Source organism: Zingiber officinale, chromosome 4A, assembly GCF_018446385.1.
Source record: "Zingiber officinale cultivar Zhangliang chromosome 4A, Zo_v1.1, whole genome shotgun sequence".
Taxonomy (NCBI): domain Eukaryota; kingdom Viridiplantae; phylum Streptophyta; class Magnoliopsida; order Zingiberales; family Zingiberaceae; genus Zingiber; species Zingiber officinale.
In genome coordinates, this window is record NC_055992.1 from 15816124 (window position 1) to 15843571 (window position 27448).

At 37.0% G+C, this 27448-nt stretch overlaps 1 protein-coding gene across 1 annotated transcript; it reads right to left on the reverse strand.

The window, feature by feature from the left end:
• Nucleotides 1-15440: 15440 nt before the first annotated feature.
• Nucleotides 15441-17500, reverse strand: LOC121972264 ((S)-beta-bisabolene synthase-like). Its single transcript, XM_042523953.1, has 4 exons — nt 17330-17500; nt 16419-16781; nt 16043-16294; nt 15441-15925 (listed from the first exon to the last, which is right to left on the reverse strand). Exons 1-4 carry the CDS (start codon nt 17483-17485, stop codon nt 15632-15634), a joined length of 1065 nt encoding a protein of 354 aa, XP_042379887.1. The 5' UTR covers nt 17486-17500; the 3' UTR covers nt 15441-15631.
• Nucleotides 17501-27448: the final 9948 nt, after the last annotated feature.

Consider the following 27448-nt stretch of genomic DNA (forward strand, 5'->3'; position numbering starts at 1 on the left):
TTGTTGTCTGATTTTATAGATGATTTCTAGTCTTAAATTTAAAATTGAATTTTTCAAAGGGAGTAGTTGGATGAAAAGGAAATTTAAATAGTATGTCTGACAATTGAAACAAAGGGCAGTTATTCTTTATTTTAAATTATAAAATAAATGCCTTTTATTTTGATTTTAAAATTATAAAATATATCTAATATATATTTTATCTGGATTTCTTTATTCCGATTTTCCAGTTTAACATTTAAGTTATAATTTATACTTATTCATACTGATTAAAAGATTATTTTAGTAGATTTACTATTGTATGAAAAATCAAAATTATTGTTTATATCAAATTGGTAAAATAAATAATTCTAAATATAATTATTTATTTATTTATAAGTTTTGCAAAAGGGAGACATATTGATCATGATGCGATGCAATAAATAAAATAGTACAATTATTGATTTTAAAAGAAAGAATGTCTCCGTTGAATAGAACGATAATGCATTCTAGAGGCGTGCTTGGAATAACTTGGAAAAAATAGAAGCGTGCTTGGAAACAGCATTCGCATCTATTAATTATAAGAAAAGATGATTTTATCAAAACTCTATTTTCTTATACCCAGCAAGTTAGATTCTAATTTTCAAAGGAGAGCATTATGATTACTGAAATTTTCAAATGGAAATCATCTTTTTTCACAAGATATATAGAACATGATTGAAGATGGATACAAAGAGAGACATGGTACCTCTTCTCGGACGAAAGAAAAAGAGAAGGAATACAAAGAGAATGTGAAGAAAAATATTTCAACATTGAGGATTATCCAACAAGGGATAAGCAAAATTATTTATCCAAGGATTTTTGACATCAAGAAGACCAAAGAAATTTAGAAACTCTAAAAATAGAGTTTCAAGGGTCAAAAATATTGGAAATATAATAAAAATCTCACATTGAAAATAATAAAAGAGATCATGAGTTTAAAAGATAAAAAATATCTCCATTGGATGATGTGTATAGATAGATACATGTGATTTTTGATTTGTAATAAAGTAGTCACCCCAAAAGCTGGGATCGAAGCCTGCGATCAACAACCACGTCTTCTTCCAAAACCTTGACAGCTTGACTGATGGAGTATTAACAACTTCCATGACTTGAATATGATTTTGAAAAGCCTGAAGAGCCATCTGCATGTTGGTCTGATTTTATAGATGAATTCTAGTCTTAATTCCCAATGAAAATTGAATTTTATAAAGGGAGTAGTCGGAAGGAAGGAAACCAGGGGCGTTATTCTTTATTTTATAACTATAAAATAAATGCTCTTATTTTGTTTTTTATGAAGGTGTGGGCTATCTCTAAACATGTTAATGCATGTATTATTTTTTGAAGGTGACGGTGAAATCTATCATTGTACTAAAAATTAAAAGAATTTATCTATTATTTATTTATGGAAGTAAAAATGGAACCGTCACCTTGTTGACTCTTTCATAAAAAATAAAATAAAATGTGAAAGCCGCCTCTTCGTTGTCGCATTTAATATTTTATATATAATTAATATTCTGAATCTAAAGATTATTATGAAAAAAAATTAATATAGTATCGTTACTGAATTAAACATATATAAATAAATTATAAAGATATTTTATTTTAACATAAGAGTTTTATATGAGGTCAGAAATTTAATATATTTTATATCCGTTAAAAATTTGACCCAAAACATTAGAATAACAATCAGTTACCTATAAATTATGAGTTAGTACATTTATATCATAAATGGATCATTTTGAGCTTCGGACTATAAATGGTAAGAACATCAATATCGTAATACTTTTTATGCACTTAGCGTTGAAAAATATAAGGAATTCAAAATAAATTATCTTCCATATTTGAACGAATGAGACACACTTAATGAGTTTAAATTATTTGTGGCGTTGAGATGTCCTTAGCACTATCTACATTTCCAATTTAATTTAGTTGATTTAGTGGCAATCGGTCACTTCAATGATTAAAAAGGGCCGGATATCTTAATTATCATAAAATAAAATAAATAAATAATTGGGAAGGAAAATGAAGAATACAATTGTGAAGAAAGTTCTTTTAGCATAGTGTAAACTTTCATTAATTAGCGTCGAAAAATCAACTCACGCAGTCACGCTGATGGATGTGAAAGTCTCCTCGAAGGATAAAGATGCACGATGTCGTCTTTAATATTTTATATGCAGTAAAAAAACACAATATGATTACGTTTTTCCTATCTATTCATAAATAAAAAAAAAATTATCAAAAAATATATTTAGATTTTAAATTTTATTAAAAGATGTACACTATTTTAGTTTTTACTAAAGGACACATCTTTTTATAATGGTCTTTCCATTCTACTTTCTTCACAAATTTAACTGATTTTCTTTTTCTTTTCTCTGTTATTTCTCTCTTTTCTCTTTCTTCCCATGCATGTCACGCATCTTCTCTTTCCTGTCCTCCGTTTTATCTTCTCTTTGTTTTCATTTTTTTTTCTAACCCTGTTATATGAGATTAGGCCCACGTTGGGCATGCGGGCCTGATATGTGGAGATATTAGGTCCAACAATAGAAAAAGAAAAAGAAATTTAGGCTTTTCAAAACGTCCACCACTAGGAATACCGAAAATAACAATGGAGAGTATATTTAGACTTCTTGCAATTTTAGAAATCCACAGGACCTAAAATGATTGCAATCTAAGATCTCTAGATCGATCAGTGAATTTTGTCCGAAATCTACTAATCGACCTAGAGACCTCATATTGCAACCATTTAAGGTCCTATGGATCTCTAAAATTACAAGGAGTCCAAATATACTTCTCCATTGATATGAAACCTTTTAGGTAGAATTCAAAAATATATTCACAAGGACTTAAGTTCAAAGTGGACAATATCATATCATTATGTAGATATATAAATTCTTTGGTCCTAATAAATAAATTTACAAAACTTATGGAATGAATTTGATAATTTGTCGAAGGGTTTTCTTAGAAATTTGAGCATATAGTTGTTGTTATTAGGAAACAAAAGATCTCACAAAGTTTACACAATATAAACTTATAGGGCATGCTTTTCAGGCATGCTTTTCAAGAAAAAGAGAACTCTAGAAATTCCAAGGCAAAAAATAAGTCAAGGAAAGATTAACTATTTAATTAGGAAAGTCCTAACTAAAGATTATCTAACGAAAAGTCTTAACTGGAGGTTAGGTAAAACAAAATCCTAATTAGATGTTAGCCAAAGGGAAGTCCAACAAGAAGTTAGTAAGAGAAAAGTCCAAATGAATCAAGGAGAACCAAACACTTTGTGAAGAAGCCTGGGCAAGTCAAGGTTGATCGAATATTAGTCAAGAAGTCTTAACAGGTCAAATGACTATATAAAATATGACACACAAATAATAATTAAATAATAAAGTTATCTGAGAAATAAACTTATAGGAATTTTTGGGAATTTTTTAAATTTTTTCTAGATTTAATCTGGGATCAAAGGAGGCATTTAATGGAGTAGATTAATTAGACTTGGAGAAAGCCTATTTGGATACTCCAATTAAGTTGGGAGTTGATTAGATTAATTAACCTAAAGTTGTTATTAATAACCAAAGTATATAAACCTAATACTTAAGTTTTATAATCTCATTCTCTCGATTTTCTTATCCACTCCCTCATGCATCCATGTGTCGATCCCGATCTTATCGTCGTGTCTGCGCTGCCTGATCGCCCTTCTTGTGCCATTGCTAGATGCAGCCGATCGACATCATCACATAATCACTAGACGCTGCCAACCCTCTGTTGGAACCCTAAGGTATTTTGATGTGATCAAACAAGTTAAGTTAGGTCCTGTGTGGTTTAACCCTTGTGTCTAAGTGTGCAGGAGCTTAGGAACACAGGAAGTCAAGCGGAAGACGCGGCTAGTGAGAAGGACGACACAGGAGAGAGCCGACGGGCTCAGTGCGTCTGAGGGACGAGGTGACTGCGGAAGAGTACACCGGTGGATGAGAAGAACGTACGCGACATTCGAGGGACGAGAAACTGGGAAGGAAGGCTGCTTGAGGAGAATGCCGGAACTTGGGTTCGGGTGAGCCATATTCCGGATGGCCGAGATCACCCAAGCTAACGGAGCCGGAGCGGAAGACTTGGACCGAGACGAGCTGAACCAGAGCATAAGAACCGGACCGTAAAAAGTCAATAGGGTTGACTTAGTGGTCTGGGCGCTCGGATCCATTCCGGGAGCCCGGACTGTCCGAGCGCCCGGAACTATTCCGGGCGCTCAGAGTTGGGTTTTTGACCAGATCACGTCAAACGTGATCCGTTGCATTGGGGATAAAGTTTTATCCCCCCAGGGCACCCGGAACCCCTTCGGAGCGCCCCGACCAAGACTATAAATACAGCCTTGGTCCAGAAGCTTTTCAACAATCAAAAAGCAACTCACTTGTAATCCAGTTCTTTCATTTCTACATTTTCGTTTGTGCTGTAAACGCTGTAAAGAGGCTACTCCGCTCGAAGGAGATCGTCAGATAGTGCGCTACACTTTCCTTGGATTAGCAATCCTCTAATTGCAAACCAAGTAATTCTTTTATGTCTATTTCTTTTAGTCTCTTTCTGTTTTAATTACAGGTCCTATTAATTTAGTTGAAAATCCGACAAAGGGTTATTTTATTTTTTAGGGCAATTCACCCCCCCCCCCCTTCTCTTGCCGGCCTCCAGAGGGACCAAAAAGTGGTATCAGAACAAGGACGATTCAGAAGGACTAATCGCCGATCGAAGCAAGGAACCATTGGCCGGACCAAACATCGTTCCACCAAAATTCGAGGGGGACTTCGCACACTGGAAGCGTCGTATGGAGGTATTTCTAAAAAATGATTTTGAAATTCGTTTAATAATAAAGTACGGTTTTGTAGCTCCGACAAATCAAAATGGAGAAGAAAAAGAAGAGAGTCTTTAGACGAAGAAGGAGCAAAATAATTCCGTACCAAATAACTGAGCGGAGTATCACTTGCTGAGCGTGTTGCCACATCAAGAAGTCAACTGCATCAGAAGCTACTCGTCGGCCAAAGAACTCTGGGGAAAAGTTCCTAGAGCACGAAGGCACATCCGAAGCCAAACTCGCAAGGAGAGATATACTTCGGAACAAACTGATGAACATCCGTCTGGAAAGAGGTGAGAAAGTAGTCGATCTACATGCAAAGGTAAAAGAGTTAATTACTGGACTCGAGAATCTTGGTGAAACGGTAACCAACCGGGACACCATACGTTCCACACTCAACGCTTTTTCCAGAACTCCAGAATGGACTTCAATCATCGACGCCTACTACATTTCAGAAGACCTGGAGGTAAGTACACTCGAGGAGTTATTTTCTACTCTTAAATTACATGAAACCAGATGTGCAGGGACAACAAAGAAATCAAGTCAGATAATGACGCTAAACGCAACCAAAAAGGATGAATCTGAGTCAGACTCAGAAGAAGATCAAGAAGCGTATATGGTAAGGAATTTTAAAAAATTCATTCGATCTAATAAATTTAAAGAAATGCAAAATAAGAAGAATCCGAGAAATGGAGGAAGGGTTCATTGCTACCAGTGTCAAAAGGAAGGACACTTAAAAGAGGATTGCCCAGAACTTAAGAAAGATAAAGTCAAGATACCCAAGAAGCACAAGAATCTAAAAGCTACTTGGGACGACACTTCATCATCTGAATTTGAAGTACAAGAATATACTGGACTAGCACTGATGGCGAGCTATGAAGGGCAAAGTACATCGGAACCCAGCATCGATGAAGGGGCAGAGTCTTTAGATGAATGCAGCGAAATAGGGGGAGAGTCAGGCTTCAAGTCTGATATGGTAAGTTAGGTATGTCTCTTACCTCCTGATCAGATTTATTTCGGTATTAAGGCTATGGCAAAGTCTATGTATAAATTAAAAAGTGAAAATACTAAATTGAAAAATGAAAACTTAGAAATAAAAAGAACTTTAGCAAAATCTTGTCTAATAGAGGATTTTGATAAACTTAAACTTAAAAATGTTAAATTAAAAGAAGAAATAGAAAAATTGAAAAACTCTATCTGTTCAAATTTTTCTGCTTTTAGAAATTATAAGGGATTAAACTGGTACTATAAGTTTCATAAAAGTCAGATTAAAAAAACATCAAAAGTTTATGTACCTAGAAAATACCTGATTAACCCTGTAGGATGGAATCTATATTGGGTTCCAAAGTCATATTTAACTTGAACTGTTAATTAAATTTAGCGTTTTTCCGTGAGAAAATTAAACAGTGAATTTCTTTATAAGGATTTGCCTAAGGAAGCGGTTGTTGCTCCAATAACTAAGAAGGCCTAGTGCCTCGTCATGACCTGGAAGTCAAAATATTGAAATAAAATGTTTAATTAACTTTCTGACAAAGCATTAAGGTTGAAATCTAATAATACTTTAAAAAGTCTTTTAAACATTTTTTCTTAGAAAATATTTTCAAAAATATTCATGTTTACAAAAACTTAGAATTTTTTTTTTTTTTACTTCAACACTTATGATAATTTTGATTTTATGTTGAAAATGTTGAAATATGTCTAAAACCTTGAAAAATATTTTTTTTCTTATTCCGTTGCACTAAATTCTAAACTTAGAATTTTTTTAAAATGTGTTTTTTTTACTTAGAATTTTTTTTAAAATTACCTTAGACTTGTTTAAAGCACCCCATTTTTTATGTGATCAAAGGGAGAGAAGAATGTTAAGTCTAGGGGGAGGTGTATTTAAATTTTCTTTCATTGAAAAATCTTACTTACACTTATTTTTCAACATTATTTGTTTTTATATTATGTTTATTTTACCCTAGCTTAAAAATGGGGAAATTGTTGGAATCCCAAGGTGTTTTGATGTGATCAAACAAGTTAAGTTAGGTCTTGTGTGGTTTAACCCTTGTGTCTAAGTGTACAAGAGCTTAAGAACACAGGAAGTCGAGCGGAAGACGCGACTAGCGAGAAGGACGGCACGGGAGAGAACTGACGGGCTCGGTGCGTCCGAGGGATGAGGTGACCGCGGAAGAGTACACCGGTGGATGAGAAAAACGTACGCGACGTTCGAAGGACGAGAAACCGGGAAGGAAGACTGCTCGAGGAGAAGGTCAGAACTTGAGTTTGGGTGAACCCTATTCTGGATGACCGAGATCACCCAAGCTAGCGGAGCTGGAGCGAAAGACCCGATTAGAGTCTTTTTATATGAGGTGAAATCTAATGTATTTTATTTTCGTTAAAAATTGACCCAAAACATTAGAGTAACCATCAGTTACCTATAAATTATGAGTCAGTACATATCATAAATGGATCATTTTGAGCTTTGGACTATAAATGATAAGAACATCAATATCGTAAGACTTTTTATGAACTTAGCGTTCAAAAATATATATAAGGAATTCCAAAAAATTTATCTTCCATATTTGAACGAATGAGACACACTTAATGAGTTTAAATTATTTGTAGCGTTGAGATGTCCTTAGCACTATCTACATTTCCAATTTAATTTAGTTGATTTAGTGTCAATCGGTCACTTCAATGATTTAAAAGGGCCGGATATCTTAATTATCATAAAATAAAATAAATAAATAATTGGGAAGAAAAATGAAGAATACAATTGTGAAGAAAGTTCTTTTACCTTACTGTAAACATTCATTAATTAGCATTGAAAAATCAACTCACGCTGATGGATGTGAAAGTCCCCTCGAAGGATAAAGATGGCACGGTGTCGTCTTTAATATTTTATATACAGCAAAAATAAAAAACACGATATGATTACGTTTCTCCTGCACATGACATCCATCTCAAAATAAAAAAAAAATTATAACCGCACCACTATTAAATATTAAATTTACTAAAACGTAGATATTATTTTAATATTTATTAAAAGTTGTATTTTTATAATAATTTTTTCATTCTATCCTCTTGACAAATTTAATTATTTTTATTTTTTTTCTTTATAATTTCTCTCTTTTCTTGTTTTTCTCCCATGCATGCAAGGTATTTTCTTTTTCTTATCCTCTGTTTTATCTTTTTCTTTTTTTTTCAATTTTTTTTCTCAATCCTGTTATAGGAGATCAGACCTATGTTGGGCTTGTGGAGCAGATATATGGAGATATCAGACCCAACAATAGAAAAAAAAAAGGAAAAAAGAAAGAAAGAGAGATTTAGGTTTTTCAAAACCTCTGGTCCACCACTAGGAATGCCAAAAATAACAATGGAGAGTATATTTAGTCTGCTTGTAATTTTTAAAATCTATAGTACCTAAAATAGTTACAATATGAGGTCTCTAGGTCGATCAGTGGGTTTTGATAGAAATCTACTGATGGACCTAAAGACCTCAAATTGTAGTCATTTCGGGTCTTGTGGATCTCTAAAATTGCAAGGAGTCCAAATATGCTCTCCATTGTTATTTTCGACATTCCTAATAATAGACTAGAGGTTTTGAAAAAAACTAAATCTCTCATTTTTCTGTTTTTTTCCTTTTTTCTTTTTTTTTCTATTATTGGACCTGATATGAAGAGATATCAGTCCCAATGTGGACCTGATATCTCCCTATATCAAGCCCAATGTAGACCTAATATAGGGAAATATCAGGTCCAACAATAGAAAAAAAGAAAAAAGAAAGAAAGAGAGATATAACTTTTTCAAAACCTCTGGTCCACTATTAGAAATGCCAAAAATAATAATGGAGAGTATATTTGAACTCCTTGCAACATCAGAAATCCATAAGAACTGAAATGGGTGCAATCGGAGCTCTCTAGGTCTATTAGTGGATTTTGACCGAAACACATTGATCAACCTAGATACCTCATATTGCAGTCAATTCAGGTCCTATGGATTTCTAAAATTGCAAGGAGTCCAAATATGCTCTCCATTGTTATTTTTGACATTCCTACTGATAGACCAGAGGTTTTGAAAAAACTAAATCTTTCTTTCTTTCTTTTTTCCTTTTATTTTATTTTCTGTTGTTGGGCCTGGTATGAAGAGATATCAGGCCTAACGTGAGCTTGATATCTCTTCATATCAGACCCAATAATAGAAAAATAAAAGAAAAAAGGAAAAAAAGGAAAAAAGAGAGATTTAGTATTTTCAAAACCTCTGGTCTACCACTAGGAATATTAAAAATAATAATGGAGAACATATTTAGACTCCTTGCAATTTTAAAAATCCACATGACCTTAAATGGCTGCAATCTGAGGTCTCTGGGTCGATCAGTGGATTTCGGTTAAAACTCACTGATGGACTTAGAGAACTCTGATTGCACCCATTTTAGTTCCTGTGTATTTCTGATGTTACAAGAAGTTCAAATATACTATCCACTATTTATTTTGACTTCTAAAAGATATTAAAATATAATAAGAAAAAATCAACAAAATAATCCCTATACGTTGAGCCTGATATGAATCATATCAGGCCCACACATGAGGATTTTTACCAATTCATGATTATTATAATTTTATACCTCTGTAGAAGCCGAAATAAATAATGGATTAGTTTCTGTTGATTTCTGGGGTTGCAAATAATTCAAATATGTCATCTATTGATTATTTCGACTTCTCCAAATGTATTAAAATGTTATCAAAACAGTAACTAAACTCTAAACGTTGTGGCCTGATATGATTTAAATATCAAGCCTATGTTATACATGCACACATGGAATAAAAAAGAGGAAAGCGAATAGCAGAGAGGAAAAATTAGATTGGTTGTGTGCATAGGAAAATGTAAATAGAAGAGAAAGTAAGAAACGACAGTAAAAAGAAAAAAATCAGAAGGATAAAATAGAAAATGCACTTAAAAAGTTACGTTCTTTGGTGAATGCAAAAGTAATATACGTCTTTTGGTAAATTTAGAAATTTGCCCATTGATAAATTGCCGAATATCAAAAGGTGTGAGAATTTTTTTTCTATTTAATATTTTATATATAATTAATATTCCGAACCTTAATATTATTATTGATACTGAGAAATTATTGGTTAAACGGTACATATCATAAGTACATCATTTTGAGCCCTCGGACTGTGCGGTGGTAAGTAAAATTTATCGTCTACATTTGAACCACTAGGATATACTTAAGGAATTAAAATTATTTGTGATGTTGAATAGTCGATTACAAACTTATCTATATTTTTTTAATTTAATTTAGTGGTCGATGAACACTCATAGAATTAATAAAAGTTGAATACAGGAATTATCAAAATAAAATAAAATAAAATAAGAAGAAAAAACACGAATATAATTGAGAAGAATAATATTTTAGCATAGTGCAAACATTCATATCAGCGTTGAAAAATCACCAGCACCCTAATGCTAATGTGGGAGCCTCCTCGAAGGATAAAGATTGGCCCGTTGTCGTCTTTAAAATTTTATATGCTAATGTGAAGCACAACTTGAGAATTCCTATGTGACTAGAGTTCAAAGATTGACGGAGCGCAAAATAAATTTGTCTCTAACGCCGGATAGAATAATAATTATTATGTGAAATTAATAAGAAAATGAGTTTAAGGAGAGGATGAAATAACAACGTGTTAAACTAAGCTGATATTTATATAAACTCTAAAATTTAATATCTAAAGAAGAAAATAATTCTAACATAGATCTCAATTCCTAACTCATAAAAAAAATAAAATCTCCAAAAAAAAAAAGAAAAACAACTAACAATTCTAAAATCCTTCAACAAATTAAAAATATAAAAAGTAAAAAATTATTAAAAATATCCTAAAGAATAAAAGTATCCTAAATATAAAAAAATATAAAAATGATAAAATTATTAAAATAATAATAATAATATATAAATTCTCTTATATCAATCATACCATATTAAAAAAATTCATCCATAAATTTAAAATAATATTAATGATGATATAACAGAAAAATTATCTCACACCAAATTTATAAAATATATTAGCATGTCGGCTGGATTTTAGTCACTTTATGTTTTGGATTATCGGCATGATCACATTTGCCAATGATGGTCAAAGGTCAAATTGATCTAATTGGAACATATTCATGTTACTTTTATTGATAAAGGATGGGGACAACTCTTCCTACCCTTGATTCATGGTATCATAGTTTTATCCCTTCGGATAGTGCGGTAGTTTAGGTATTGAATATTGTCATATGAAATTTTAGAGTCAAAACTCAAGCATCCAAATATGTTTTTTTTTTTTTCATATTTTGGTCATTTATACTAATGGTTCATAGTCATTCGTGATTTATCTTCTATATATTAGCTTAGGGATGGGTTGGCGGGGGTGCTGGGGTGATCGAATCGTCTTTTGTCACATGATATCATAGTTTGTGTCTCCTTGGGGTGGTGCGATGATTAAAGCATAAGGTGTTGTCACATGAGATCTTTGAATCGAAACTCGACCTATCCAAGTATGTCTTCTCCTATACCTTACCATTTGTACTAATGACTAGTAGTCACCCGTAATTTATCTTCTCCGTATTAACCTAGGAATGAGTTTACGAGGACGTTGAGGAAGAACGAATAACCTTTTACCACATGATATGATAGTTTGCTTTAGATTCACTCTCCCTAAATGCTTTCAACAGTTCAGAAACCTTTGATGCTAAGCAAACTTGCTCCAGTGAATTGTGCATAGATTCTCTAGACCACAAAGTGCGATCGAGAGGATGAACCAACTTATTCATAAGTGAGGATTTATGGACCCCACCTACTATATACAGGTGGGATTTATAGAATTTCATCTATAAACAATCTATGGTCTAAGAGTGGATTAGGGGTTGTGGTCCAGAGGATCCTGACTGCAATGAATTTTGCAAATCTTATTGCCTACTTGATTGCTTTGTTGAATTCGATAGGGCAAGTGGAAGAACAATTCTTGAATCCTCAGTGTGTTGTTCCTTTGGAACCTGTTCTGGTGTGCATCTCTCCTTTATTGGTCCACCGTATCAACACGGTAAATTTGTCTTCCTTCGTAGAGATTATTATTCAATTGTAGATCACTTTTTGTAGAGTTTTCTTAGATTCCCTCAGTTATGATTTGCTCAACTATTTCTGCTATGTTTATCCAATTGTAGATTATGACACCCACAAAGTTCTGTAAATGAATTTTGTCCATGTTGGGACGATCACCAAGAGAAGAGATGGTCACACCTGAGACCTCCACAGCTTGGCAGCTATCGAACCTTGATTGCATTGTTGATTACCCTCATCATCATCATCATCATCATCAAGTACCTCATCATATATTGGCTCACTAGTTGGCTTGGTCTCATCTTCGTCGTAAGTTGGATCACTAAATAATTCGATCTCGTCGTCATCTCTAATTTAAGATCAAGATTCCTCTTCAATTATTGCATCTTTCTCAACTTATAGTATGTCAGGTTCATTAACTTTTTCTAGTCAAATTCTTCCTCTAAATCATCTTCAAATCCATCAAGATCATCTTGAGTGTCGAAGCTATCACTCTCTATGACAAAGCATAATCGTTCCTGGACGAAGTTTAAGTATAATTAAAGAGAAGAAAGTGACCTTTCATCTGCTTCTTCTTCATCTTCTTCATCTTCTCACAATCCTTGATTTTGGCATTGTTCTTGTCAATTCCATAAGCGTCGCAAGTGCTCCCATCATATCAATGTTGGACAGCTTGAAGACAACCAACTTTACCTTCATCCGTTCTGAAACTTGCTTATAGTTAAAAATCTGCTCTACTTTATTGATCCAATCAACAAAATTCTCTATCTGTAACATACCAACAATTTAGATAAATCAACTCAAAGTTTGAGATCTCCATATCAATCATCTTGACCACGTACCTCACTATCTTCACGAATTTGCACCATCTCTGCTAGGCGCTAGGATATATTTGCAACTTGCCTCTGTAAATCATGCTAGATTGAATTTACAACTTGCCTCTATAAATCCTTAACCACGTCTTGGGTGCTACAACAATGGTGCGAGGCTTCCTCAATTGGAACCTGCTTGGCATGACGACAAGCACCACCACCACAATTAACTTTCCATTGGACCTGTCGCTCGGTTTCCTCAATCAGACATTGCCAGCTTTGATACCAACTGAGTTGGATTAATTTCTCAACAGCTAAACAAATGTTTATATAGATTCTAGACCCTAATATCTAAAAAAGAAAATAAATCTCAATTTATAGATCTCAATTCCTAACTTGTGAAGAAAGGAAAGGAATCCTAATAAAAAAGGAAAAATAATCACAATTCTAAAATTCCTAAATAAATTAAAAATATAGATAATGTGGTGGTAAAAGAGGCATACCAAAGACTCACAACTCTTGATTAACGAAGATGTGAGCTGATCGACGGCTCTAGAATAGAGAATGTCCGATCGGGCGGAAAGATCACTGAAGACACTGCTTCTCCAGTCAGTCGAACTAAATTTGAGAGGAAGACTTGTGATGCAGTGGTAAAAGGGGCATACCAAGGACGAGTCAGAGGCGAGCACTACAAGAAAATTGAGATTTTCAAACACTTAAAAGACAACAATTTTTTTAAAAAGCATTGTTTTTTTTTATGGATGGTACAACAAATCATTGCACTGATATGTTGTCACCGATGCCCTACCTTGCATTTAAAATGGCTGACAAATGTTTGACGAGCATTTTTTTTTAAAAAAGATAAGGTTCTCAGTTACGTCGAGGAGAAGCCATCGGAGTGGATGCCCAGTCAAACAATAGGATGGCAGCATGACTTGAGTCTAGTCAGTCATGAGCCTCTTTTGACTAGACTTGAAAGGGAGGCTTGTGATACGACCCATAGATCACAAGCGCATAGTGGGTGGCTCCAGGGATAATATGGGGCTAATGATCAAGGTGATGTGACGGTCAAAAGTCAAGAGAATATAGCAGTCAAGGCCAAGGAGTATGTATTCGAACTGGCCTAGAGCCGATCAAACTCCAGGGCCTAGCCCCTCATTTTTCATGGGCACAGCTCCTAGTCCATTCCCGGTCAGCCAGGGCTTTGCCCCTCACTTCTCCTAGACATGACTCCCGGTCGGCCCCAGAGTCGGCTGGAATCTCAAGCTCAATCCCTCACTTTTCATGGGCTGGCATGACTCCCAGTCTACTCCCGGTCGGACCCACAAGGCTCAATCTCTCACTTCTCATGGGTATGGCTCCCAGTCTACTCCCATTCAGCTCAAGCATCAGTCAGACCCCAAGGTCAGTCCCTTACTTCTCATGGCCACGGTTCTCAGTCTACTCCCTGTCGGCCCCAAGCGTCGATCGGACCCCCAGGGCTTAGTCCCTCACTTCTCTTGAGAACGGCTCCCAGTTTACTACCAGTCGGCCTCTGCACCAGTTGAACCATCGCCAGGGAACAACTCTGTTAGAGAATCGCAACCACCTGTCAAAAAATAACAGCTATTTGTCAGGGAATATTTTGATACTCTACCACATGCATGCCACGGAACCTTACTCTACCCAATAGAAGTCTATCATACAACCTCTATCATCTGGCATACCCTGACACTAGATATTTTTTAATGTCTCATTATGACGAAAGTTATGAGAAGTAGTATAAAAAGGGTTTCTCTCTGTTGCCCAGGTACGCACGCACGTACATATCTACTACAGTTTTACTATTTATTTTCTTCCTACATTTTTTACGTTATCCTGCTTCTGACTTGAGCATCTGAGTGCTTGCACCAGGGATCTTTTCTTTGGTTCTCGCCTTAACGATCTTGTGTGATTCTTCTGTGTTTTATGCGGGTCCACAAGTACTTCCTCCCCTGCTCTTCTCAAAGATCTAAATCTTGCAACACGTCTTCGAGTCCTAGAGCCCAGTCTTCTCTCCGTTAATGTTCTCACTCTCGTCACCAACCCCCTAACTTCCGAACTGGATCACTTGTCAGTATAGTTTCAAAAGAAAGATTGTTTTAATTAAAATTAATAAATCTTATTTACACTTAACAATATTTCAAGAAATATAAAATAATTTAATAATTTTACCAATTGAAAAATGTTTATTATCAAAGTTTGAATAAAAAAAATTAATTAGTAACTTTTCAAAAAGTCAAAAAATTAATTTTTATTTAAAAATACATTTTTAAAAAAATTAATATTAATTTTTTAAAAAAATTATTAAGGCATCAATTTTTTTTTTCATTTGGAGTCTCAAAAATGATTGAGACTTCCTTGTTTCTGGAACTTTCATGATTTCCGAAGCCAAGATGCCTCTATGACTTCTTAAAATTAAATATTATTTTTTAGGAGCATGTGGCAAAATGTACTACTCATATCCTCTATCTCTATGTATGATGAGATTGTTGATATCATTACCACACAATTAATATTGCAATGATTTCTTGTTAGCAACTAAACTCAATGTCCATCACCAATATATGGCATCATTGTAGCAGTTGTGACAAAATTTACAATCTATTCCTATCAACAAGAATTTAACATACAATTCAATATATTAGGTATGCAATTATCATAATTCTCGTCACCATAATTCTAAGATTGCATACCATAGTTAATATTATCATAATTTATGACATTGTGTACAACAACTTGTACATATAAGTTGCTTATCTGGCTTCAGCAATAACAAGACAAGTTATTTCTCGCCCTTTTATTTCTGTAATAATAACTTAAGCACACAAAAATATAAGATATCATGATCTGCAGCAACTACTGTCATCAAATAGGGATAGGATGAACAAGTAGAGAGAATATATTTTCCTTCATCGTGGTATTAGGCTCTGTGAATGCGTCGACATGCTTGTATATCAATTCGGTAGATCGCGAAGAGTGGAGTGATAGTTTAATTACTTCCCTCGACAATCCAGTTGCATTAAGGAGTTCCTCGTTGATAGTCTTCCATGCATCTTCAACAAAGCCTAGGAGCTTCTCGCATGCAACATCTTTTGATGTTCCATATTCCTTCATATAGCAATCTACCGTTGAGGCAACATGTTCCCTCTTTTGTTCTCGCTTCATCCAAAAAAAAAAAAAAAATCTATCAACCATTTATATATGAACTTGCATATGTTCTAGATTTCCTTTTTGGATTATGAATTATCTCTAAGTTATGGTTACGTTATTGTGTACCTCCTTTGAAGTTATGTCATTAGTGATACGAACAATTATTGCACAAGCTTCCACAATCTTAGGAAAGCTTGCGAACCATTCAAATGCATCCTTTGTGGCCACTGCCTCCTCCATGCCGGTCAAAAATGAGCAATAAAACCAGACATATCCCACACTTTTGATTGAGACACGCATGTGCTCTTCTAACTTAGGCACATAATTGTCATCCCTCCATTTGCATTCCGTGATGTAATGTTGTGTTAGAATTTTCCACTGCACATATAGTATAATTAACAGATCATAATAAGACCTGTGTGAAAATAAATGCATCCGGGATTTATTTTAAAAAAATAAAACATGATTTCATTGTAGCAGTTACAGTTCACAATAGATGTCAAATATGCCTTTGGATTGCATCTGTAAGTAGTAGACTCTCTTCTAGTGTGCTGTAGCTATCATAGATGTCGTCCAAGACAGTAATTAACATAAGTAGCTTAGTCGATATCAGTCGAGCACGAGAACAACTAGGTTCATGACGTATCACCATCGACCAACAATAACATTCCACCACTCGTTCTCGAATATCCTTGAGATGGTCTAAAGCTCTGTCTATTTCCTCCGTGAAATGGTAATCAAGTCCAAGAAGTTGAATTGTATCAATTAGATTCATGGTTTGTAGTACGTCAGTTGACACGTTTTGGAACATGCTCCTTACTTCATTCTTGAGTTCTTCAGCTCTTTCATTCATCCATGCCTCAGACTACATGCAGGGGGGAATTGATATATTAACTATATAGTGAATTATATATATTGATCGATTACTATATATAATGCAATACTAATTAATATGCTATGTTTTCTGACACCCTATTTGGAAATAACTTAAGTCATATAATTGAATTGAATTCCATTATGAATTGAATTCCATAAGAAATTGAATTCAATTCTCATGTTTGGAATGAATTGCAACTTAAGTTATAGAATTCTTATATTTTACCATTTTATCCTTCTCTCTTTTTTCTTTTCATTTTTTACAAAGAAGAGAGAATGAGGACACAATGGACATAATATGGAGAATTGAATTCCCTATCTAAATCACACATAAAGATGTGTGATTTACTTTTGCCTTGTTTGATGGAATTGGAATTGAATTCCATATCAATTCTTAGCTAAAAAATCATTCCAAAGCATGGAATTCAATTCCAATTCTAAAAGGAATTGAATTCCATATCATTCCAAATAGACAATGATGCATCATCCAAAGCATTGAAACGATACAAATAAATAGTGATGTGTATAAATAGATACCTGTGATTTCTGATTTGTAATAAAGTAGTCACCACAAAAACTGAGATCGAAACCTGCAACCTGGCGATCAACAACCACGTCTTCGAAAGCCTTGAGTGATGGAGTATCAACAAGTTCCATGACTTGTATATAATTTTGAAAAGCCTGAAGAGCCATCTGCGGTTTGTTAGATTATATTTATAGATGATTTCTAACCTTAAACTTTTATGAAGTAGTATTTTCTAATGAGGGTAGTTGGAAGGAAGGGAAAATTTAAAGTTATAAAATAAATGCTCCTATTTTTATTTTTATTTGAAGGGACACGAGCTTTACAGACTTTAATATATCTATTACATCTTTTTGTTTTATCTGGATTATTATTCACATTTTTCTGTTTAACGTATAGTTATTCTTACTGATTCAAAGATTATTTAGTGCATCTACTATTCTACCAAAATTAAACGAAATTTTTTATTTAAGAGTTATGGTAAAGAGATAAAATGATGGAAGATACAATAAATAAAATAATATTATTGATTTTAAAAGAAAGAACGCCTTTGAATTTTCTCCAAAATTTACTAACGGCCTAAGGATGGAAATGGATCGGGGTGGGGTGGATTTGTCATTCCCATCTCCGTCTCGTTCTCATGTTTTTTAGATTCGGGAATTCCCCGAATCCGAATCTACGGGGATCAAATCTTCATCCCCGCCTCATCCCTATATTTAATTATTATTATTATTATTAATGATAATATTAATATCAATATTATTATTAATACTTTTAAAAAAAATTCTTATTATTATTTATTAATAATAATAATATTCGGGGTAGATTCAGGGATGGGGATAGTATTCCTATACCCGTCCCAAACCCGTCCCATCCCTGAAAAATCAGGGATCTTCATCTCCATTTCAAGTTTTTCCTGCGGGACCCTGAACCCATAGAGAAAATTATCATCCCTATAACGGCCTAAGTTTTCGTTGATAAGTAATCTAGTTTAGACCGACGTCTAGAAAATGAGGATTTTATATATTCTAAAAGACACGTTCGAGATACATTAGTCTAAAAAATGTGGCTGAGTTATCTAAGGTAGAAATCAAGTAAATAAAAAATAATTATTTTTGAATAATTTTATTAATAAAATTAAAAGACTTATTTATATAAATTATTTAACTAATAATAAAATATTAAATATAATAATAAAATATTAAATATGATATAATAATAATAATAATAATAATAATAATAATATTAATTGATCATGTCCGTAGGTCGATGAGATGGATGTTGGAGACGTGGCGCTCTTGCTGATCTCCTGTGAACTTCTCTCCCTCCTGCAACACAAGCAGCGTCAGTGCTGAGTCAGGGAATGAGTCCTCGACGATGACCTTCCAATGCTCAAATCAGTCTCCGGCAAAGCAAGAAACAAGAAGAAAGAACTGTAGCGTAACAGTAGAAATTGCATGTCAAGCATACCTCCGCCGATACTTGGACCCCCTTTATATAGAGTCCTGGAAGCGCGCATGCATGCTTCCCAAGAAGAGCACGTATCTCAAAGCTTTTCCTGAAAAGACGCGTCAGTAAAGTGTTCCTGACACAGTACCTTAACGGACCGAACATATCTCTGAAGTGACAGTGGAAGCTTCCGCCCTACGATCTTCTGTCTGACCATGCCGCCTGTCAGCGGTACTAGCTCCCAAAAGGATGTCGAAAGATATCCTACTGTATCTATTGCTTGGCCGAGCGGAATGGCCGCTCGGCCAGAATTCTGCTATCCCTGTGCTGTCTGCTGTCACGTCGAGCGAGATAGCTACTCGGCTGAAAGTTCGCTGTCGCGCCAATCGGGATAGCCGCCCTGCTGAAAGTCCATTGTCCAAGTGTCGTCCATTGTTGGGCCGAGCAAGATAGCCGCTCGGCCGAAAGTCCACTGTCCACATGGTTGATTGTTGAGCCGAGCGGGATATCCACTCGGCGGCTAGTTCACTGTCAGCGTGCTCAGCTGTTGTCGAGTATGCTGCTAGACTGAGCGGAGGAGCCGCTCCGCTCGGCTTCTGCGCGTCCCTTAAGCGTGGATTTGATTACTCCCTGTACCGAGGACGGTGAGTCCATGCTTAATCCCCGATCGGCGTATGACTTGCCCCACCGGCCAACACCGTCCACCCATTGACCATCATGACTTTGACCTCCCCCGTGGTAGTAGGATGGGGCCCCTCATCATCACCGCATACAAGCCTCCCCTTCAAGTCTAGTCGAAGGAGGCTGTAGTCCGACTGACTGGACAGTTGTGTGAGTAGATTCCCTTCCAATCGGCCTTTATTACTGTGTGACTTCCGATCGGGATGGGCCCGACCTAGCCGATCGACCAGTTGGAGCTTGTCGAATGGGCATAAGTGCACTCCCTCTATCTGATCAACATGACGAAGGTTTGCACTTGTAAAAATTCTCCTTGAGCTGACTCGGGCGACCGTGATTCGGCTGACGTCACACAAATTTCTTAGAAATCATGCAAATCCCTGCACATTAAAGCTGAACGTGCTTCCATGCCGTCATTAAATGTCGACCCTTGGTGGCGCACCACATGTCGTGCCTATTGTCGCCGCACGCCTGACATGACAGGCATGATGTGGCATTTGACGATTTGAATTCAACGATGAGATCTTGGTCTGGGTTTTCACGACCTAAATTGGACGGCTTCGGTCAGCCAAGCCTGGGCCTTATATGCCCGCTACGCCGCTTCCTTCGCACACTTCACGTGCGAGTTCCAGGTGTTCGAGTTCTGGCTTCCTTCGATCTCCGGTAATCTTTGGTGCTTCTTCTCCGGCGATCTCGGTTTTCCTGGTAACCCTTCTCTTGTAAGCTTTCTCCCCATCGCGTTTGTCTTTGATCCTTTATCGACCTTTCTCCTTGTTCCGGCGACCTTCCAACGATCTTTTTCTATCTTTTCTATCGCATTTCTTCCTTTTTGCGCCTATTTTTGCGATGGCCAACTCTTCTCAGGCGCTTGCTCCTATCCTTGGACTCTGGTACTCATCCATGGAGTCTAGGTTTGATGGGGGTGACGCAGAGAGCCTGCGCGAGGCTTTTGAAATTTCTTTCGATCATCAGATCATTCTACCTTTTTCGTCTGATCGGCCCAATTTCCCGCCGATCGGCTGCCTTTGTTTCTTCTGAGACCAATTTGTTGTCGGTCTACGATTTCCTCTTCATCCTTTCATTCCAGCAGTTTGTAAATACTTTCGCATTTCCCTTCCTCAACTTGTGTCGAACTCCTTTCGGCTGCTGTGCGAAGGCATTATCTTATTCCGTCTGCACAGTATTCCTCTTATCTCCGGGTCTTTCATTACTTTTATTACCTTAAATTGTCCGATCCGGGGACCTTCCTCTTCTAGTCGTGAGTTGGTCTAGTCTTTTTCAACAAGATGTCGACCTCCAACAAGCACTGGAAGGAATACTTTTTCTTCATGCGCCTTCTTGAGCGGCCAAATTCCTAACCAGCTAACAGTTCAAAGTGGTGCCTCAGCCCCTCCTGAAAAGTTACTAACATCAAAGTTTTCGTTGATAAGTAATCTAGTTTAAACCGACGTCTAGAAAATGACAATTTTATATATATTCTAAAAGACACATTTGAGATACATTAGTCTAAAAAAATGTGGCCGAGTTACCCGAGATTGAAATAAAGTAAATAAAACAAATTATTTCTGAATAATTTTATTAATAAAATTAAAAGACTTATTTATATAAATTATTTAACTAATAATAAAAATATTAAATAATAATAATAATAATAATAATAATAATTGATCCTGTCCGTAGGTCGATGAGATGGATGCTGGGGACGTGGCGCTCCTGCTGACCTCCTATGGACTTCTCTCCCACCTGCAACACAAGCAGTGTCAATGCTGAACCAGGGAAGAGGTTCCAGCGATAGCCCTCCGACGCTCAAGTCAGTCTCCGACAAAGCAAGAAACAAGAAGAAAGAACTATAGCACAATAGCAGAAATCGTGTGTCAAGCATACCTCCGTCGATACTTAGACCCCCATTATATTGAGCCCTGGAAGCATACGTCCATGATTCCCAAGATGAGCATGCATCTTAAAGCTTTCCCTGAAAAGGCGTGTCAGTAAAGTGTCACTAACACAGTACTTTAACGGGCCGAACTATCTCTGAAGTGATAGTGAAAGTTTCCGTCGACGATCTTCTGTCTGACCATGCCGCCTGTCAATGGCACTAGCTCCCAAAAGGATATCGAAAGATATCCTACTGTGTATGTTGCTTGGCCGAGCGGAATGGCTGCTCGGCCGAAATTCTACTATCCCTATGCTGTCTGCTGTCACGCCGAGCGAGATAGCTGCTCGGCTAAAAGTCCACAATCGCGCCGAGCGAGATAGCCGCCCGGCTTAAAGTCCATTGTCCAAGTGTCGTCCGTTGTCGGGCTGAGTGTAACAGCCATTCGGCCGGAAGCCCACTGCCTATATGCTCGATTGCTGAGCCGAGCGGGATAGCCGCTCGGTGAGTAGTTCACTGTCAGCGTGCTCGTCGAGTCTGATGCTAGACTGAGCGGAGGAGCCACTCGGCTCAGCTTCTGCTCATCCCTTGAGTGTCAATTTGATTACTCCCTGTGTCGAGGACGGTGGGCCTGTGCTTAATCCCCGATATGTAATTTTATTTTTGAAAAAGAATCCCCCTACTCGATTGGTGGTTTCACCAAATCAGAGTGGTCTAGCTTTGATACCAATTGTAGGATTGAAAAACACTAGAGGGGGAGGGGGTGAATAACGCTTTTGACTAATTCGTTCGTTAAGAAATAATCAAGTAAACACGCAGCAAAAAATAAAGATCAAACGCAAACACCAGGAATTTACTTGGTTCGGAGCCAGTGTCAACTCCTACTCCAAGGCCCACACGTAAGAGTGCTTTCTGTGGATAATCACTATAAATTCGTAGAATTACAAGTACAATGATTAAATGCAGTATGGAAATTATACCGACAACTAAGAATAGAGAATTTTAGACTTCTGGTTGTCGGAGTTGCATTACGGCTTTGTCGGATTGTCCTTTGAGCAGCACACGGAAGAAGGATTGCAAGTTATTGTTGTTATCTACTGCTGCCACTCGAACCAGGCTTAAATAGCCCATTAAGGGCACCTCCAACCTTCATAGGAGGCGCCTCCAACCCCGAGTCAGCCACGTTGATAAGCTTCGTGGTGTTCGCTGCTTATCCACCCGAAGGTGCCTCCAAGCTCTATGGAGGGCGCCTCCCATCGAGCACTGAAAGCGCCTTCAGCAGCCTCAGAGGGTGCCCTCTACCCAGCCTTCAAGGCTCCTTCCATCTCCTTGGAAGGGGCCTTCCCTCCTTATTGCACGAGGCTTTCATCCAAGGCACCCGAGGCGTCTCCAAACTCCATGGAGGGCGCCTCGAGTAATATTCATCCGAGGCTTCTCTTGGGCAACTTTATTCCTACAAGGCATATTAGTCCACAAACAAAGTATACCCTGCAAAACCAAGTTAGCACAATAAAATATAGATAATATAAATATTTGACAGTCATCAGACTATTCGATTCTGACTTCAAATTTCTCAAAAACCCTAGGTCAAACCGACGCCTACTGTTCCCTCCTCGGGGAACGCATCCTCACCTACTCCTTTCAAGAGAAGTTACCTATTGCCAAATCGGTTCTCCAGACCGAATGAACTTTCTGCCTAGGGTTACCACCTCATAGGACCTAGGGTTACCACCCCTTAGGGTTTTCCATAGCTTAGGGTTACCACCCCCTAAGATCTAGGCTTACCACCTCCTAGGATTTTCCACCTGCCTAATCACTGTTGGGTTTTTCGGGTCGCGAAAACCGCTTTTTCGCGTCGCGGAAACCCCGAAACCCCGCCGCCGGATCCGTGCGAAGAATAAAACTTTCGAAAAATACGAGTACGAGTTTACCAACCTTTAGATCTACACTAGAACTATATGTTAAAGTGTTTTACCCTCGTTGCGTGCCCTTCGCGAGTCCTGTTCATCCAAGGAGATGTCGGATCTCAAGTTGTCAAGGTAGACAACTCTCTATGCGTATCCACACGAACAAATCGACGAAGGGAGAACCTTAGGGTGTGCTAGCACTCCAAGAAGGTCTCGGCAAGATGAGGAAGGGAGAGCAAGAAGAGAAAGCTCTAGGAGGAAGAAGAAAGAATAATGAGCCTTGAATGAAAAATGAATTTTTCATTCACCACAAAAGTGGTTGGCCACCTCAAGAAGTGTAACCCCCCTTTTTGCATTAAGTGGTCATTCAAGAGGGAATTTGTAACCTCCATGAGGTGGCACACACATGTGCCAACTATGATGATGTGGCACATCATCATTGGCCACTTAATGCCAAGTCACAAATGATGTGGCATAAAGTGAAGTCAAACTTGACTCTTCCTCTTCCTCTTAAGTCAAGTCAAACTTGACTTAATCTCTCTCATGGTTGATCTAATCCAACTATTTAATTCAAGCCAATTTAATATAATGAATCTAATTCATTTAATTAAATTGATTCAATGAGTCATAATCTAAATTAGACTCATTGAACACATGAATCAACTTGAGTCCAACTCAATTAGCCCAATTTATGATTACTCTTAATCCAATTTGATTCATCAAATGAATCTAATCCTCTTGGTTCATCATATGAACCTAATCTCCATCTAATTGTCCTTAGTGTGTGACCCTATAGGTTCTTATAACGTTGGCAATGCCCCTAAACCCATTTAGGAGCATAAGTAATGAGCGGTATCTAGCAACACATCTTTACTACTCAAGTTACAAGAATGTCGAGATCCAACATCACATTGTGACTACTAATTATGACTCCTCACAATATATGACAAGTGTCCTTCTATCCTAGACATCTAGATTGATCAATGTGAGACATAGACCGTGTCATCCTCTAATCAATCTAAATATTGAACTCCAAGTAGACTCACTCGATCAAATGAGCTCAATATCTCATATTGACTCATTTGGGCATGGCCATGCACTTCGTGGTCCCACTCTATCAAGAATATTGATGTCGCTCCCGTCATATAGGAGGGATAAATCCCATCTACATCACTCACATCCCTCTGCATAATTCGTTACATACCCAGTAATCGCCTTTATAGTCCACCCAGTTACGGGTGACGTTTGACGAAACCAAAGTGCATAACTCCTTATGTAAGGATCCATGGTGATTTCAGGTCTAAGTACTAGTAATCATACTAATAGTCACATGAGAAAATATATGACACTCATATAACGATCCATGATACTTTCTCATGGCGGGTCATTCGGTATACATTTTTCAATGCATACCCATGTGTCAACTTGATATCTCTATATCCATGACTTGTGAGATCAAGTCATCGAGTTGACCTACATGCTAGTCTTATTGCATTAACATTGTCCCTGAATGTTAATACTCGACTAGGAATGATTAAGAGTAGTGTTCCCTATATCATCTCACTATCGGTTCAACTAACCGATTGATATAGGTGAGAACCTTCTACTCAAGGACGCTATTATACTTAGTTTATTTGGCACTAATACAAGTAAGTATAATAACAAAAAACAAATTCCTTTATTTATATAAGAATATGATACAATAAGTCCATAATATAATCATTAAATGATTGGCTCTAGGGCTCTAACTAACAATCACAACTAGGACTTCCCATCACCTAGGGTTACCACCCCCTAGAACGTAGGGTTACCGCCCCTTAGGACCTAGGGTTACCGCTTTCCACCTGCCTAGAATCCAATAGGACTTTTGCCTAAGAACACTTAAGACTTTCTTGCAAACTCATTTAAACTTGTTAGATCACAAGACAACTTAACTTTGGACTCTTTGACATAATCAAAACTCAAGTTTAATCGTCGGATGCTTCCCACACAAACACATACCATAATTAATAATAGGCTAAATAACTTTAAGCCCCCTCTAATTTTCTATCTGTAGCAATTTACCTCTCTTATTTAAAAAACAACACTTAACCCCCTTTGACATGAAGTCAAAAAGAAAAAAAAAAAAGTAAATGACCAAAATAATCCATTACTTTGTTGACCTAAATACTAATTCTGAACGTTGAAATTATTCTTATTGAAACACCCTTATTGAAAAGTAATCTCAGATTTCTAAACAAGAAATAAAAGCAAAAAAGAAAAATCTCAAATGAACTTTGAAAGCTTAACCTTAACCAACTGATCTATATATAGGCCAAAAATCACAATTAAAAATCCTCACAAAATTCACACATGCACTAGTATAAATAATATAAAAGTAGCAACTCTGAAAAGGATAACCATTCAAAAACTCATTCCACTACCCCTACCAAATCAATAGATGGATGAAATAGAAGAAGAAGTACAAGACTTCAACAACTTCACCTTCCAAAAAGTTCAGGTTAAGGTTAAACTTTCAACAGTCATGTGAGATTTTTTATTTTTTATTTTTCTTTTTTATCTAGAAGTCTGAGGTTACTTTGCAGTAAGAGTGTTTCAATTAGAATAATTTTAACGTTCAGAATTATGATTTAGGTCAATAAAGTAATGAGTTATTTTGGTCATTTATTAATTTTTTTTCTTTTTTACTTCAGGTCAAGGAGGTTAAGTGTTATTTTTTAAATACAGGGGTACAAATTACTACTGGATAGAAAGCACAGGGGGACTTAAAGTTATTTAGCCTTAATATTATCATAATTTATGACATTGGATAAAACTCATAAACAACTTGTATATATAGGCTTATTTTGGCTTCAACAATAACAAGAACAAATTATTTCTCTCTTTCTCCCCCTTTTAGTTTTACAATAATAACTTAGGCACACAACAATATAAGATATCAATAGTACATGATTGTAACGATACTACCATTAAATAAGAAAAAGATGAACTAGTAGAGAAAATATATCAAATAATACATTTCACTAGTTGTTTTGTAATATTTTATGGATGAAGTATCATATCATGTTTTCTAAAAAGTAACCTATCGACAAAGATGATTGAGCAGTAGTAACTATAGACTTTAGTCGATCGATAAGTGCCGCAACTTGTAACATCGACGGCTGGGAGACGAGCGGGGCAAGAGGACCGAACGGGACAAATCTCCGTATGGGAGTAGAATAAAAGGTTGACCGATACACAAGGAGAAGCGCCGCCCGCGCCGATCCCCTTTTATCGCGCCTTGTTCCAAACACCCTCAGAAATAGCACAGACGAATCAAGAATGGGGATCATCTTCGGATGATGCTCCCATTCGAGATGCACGAAAAGGTAAGGCGCCCCGAAGCAATGCATCGCCCAGAAAAATCAACCGACAATTCTCCGAGGAGATCTCACAAGACCATCTGCCCAAACACTATACCCCGCTGGCGATCGGTACATACTACGGATCGATCAATCTAGACGATCATTTGGATATGTTCGATAACGAAGTCAGTTGCATCAGTACACCGACGGGGTAAAATACCGAGTCTTTCTTACTACCCTCTCCGGATCAGTGTAGCGTTGGTTTAGACGATTGCCGAACGAATCTATACACAACTTCAAGTACTTCCGAGCTACCTTCTTACTTCATTTCACCAGCAACCGATGCTATCAGAAGACGAGTATCAACCTCTTTTCCCTGAAGTAAGGATTGATAAAAATACTGAGTTATTCGTCTCTTCCTCCAAGAAAGGAGTGGTTGTTCATTGCCAGAGAGAGGCTCAAAGTCCAGCAAGCCAAGGGGCGGTGGGGAAGGGGATCTTCCCCTCCCTCATCGGCGGTGGTCCATCACCACCGTCGCCAGCGAGGGCTTCGGCGAGGTTCTCCGGCCACTCAAGAAGGAGAGAAAGAGGAGCCTTGAAGACGATTTCCAAAGGCTCTTCACTTGTGCAAAGGAGAGGAAGGTTCTTGGGTCCGGCCTCCTCCGATCATGCAAGGACACTATTGCCCCACACCCCCACCAACTGGAGTCATCTTGGAGCATGATCGGCGGACTTGGCTCAAAGTGGAGGCAAGCTACAAAGGTTTGTTTCGGCAGTAGGAAATCAAAAGGAAATGGCAGTGAACTCAACAAGGAGAAGAGCACTCTTTCCTCACAGATCAGTGGGAGTGCTACAAAGGTTGTGCTGACGATCGCAGGTGGCT

What these genes read in the sequence shown, in the direction of transcription:
- LOC121972264 (XM_042523953.1), bottom strand. Translation starts at nt 17,485, where the DNA reads ATGGCTCTTCAGGCTTTTCAAAATTATATACAAGTCATGGAACTTGTT. An exon ending in TTACAAATCAGAAATCACAG is followed by an intron (nt 16,782 to 17,329) that starts GTATCTATTTAT and finishes CCCTGCATGTAG; the next exon opens with TCTGAGGCATGGATGAATGA. An exon ending in ATGACATAACTTCAAAGGAG is followed by an intron (nt 15,926 to 16,042) that starts GTACACAATAAC and finishes TTTTGGATGAAG; the next exon opens with CGAGAACAAAAGAGGGAACA.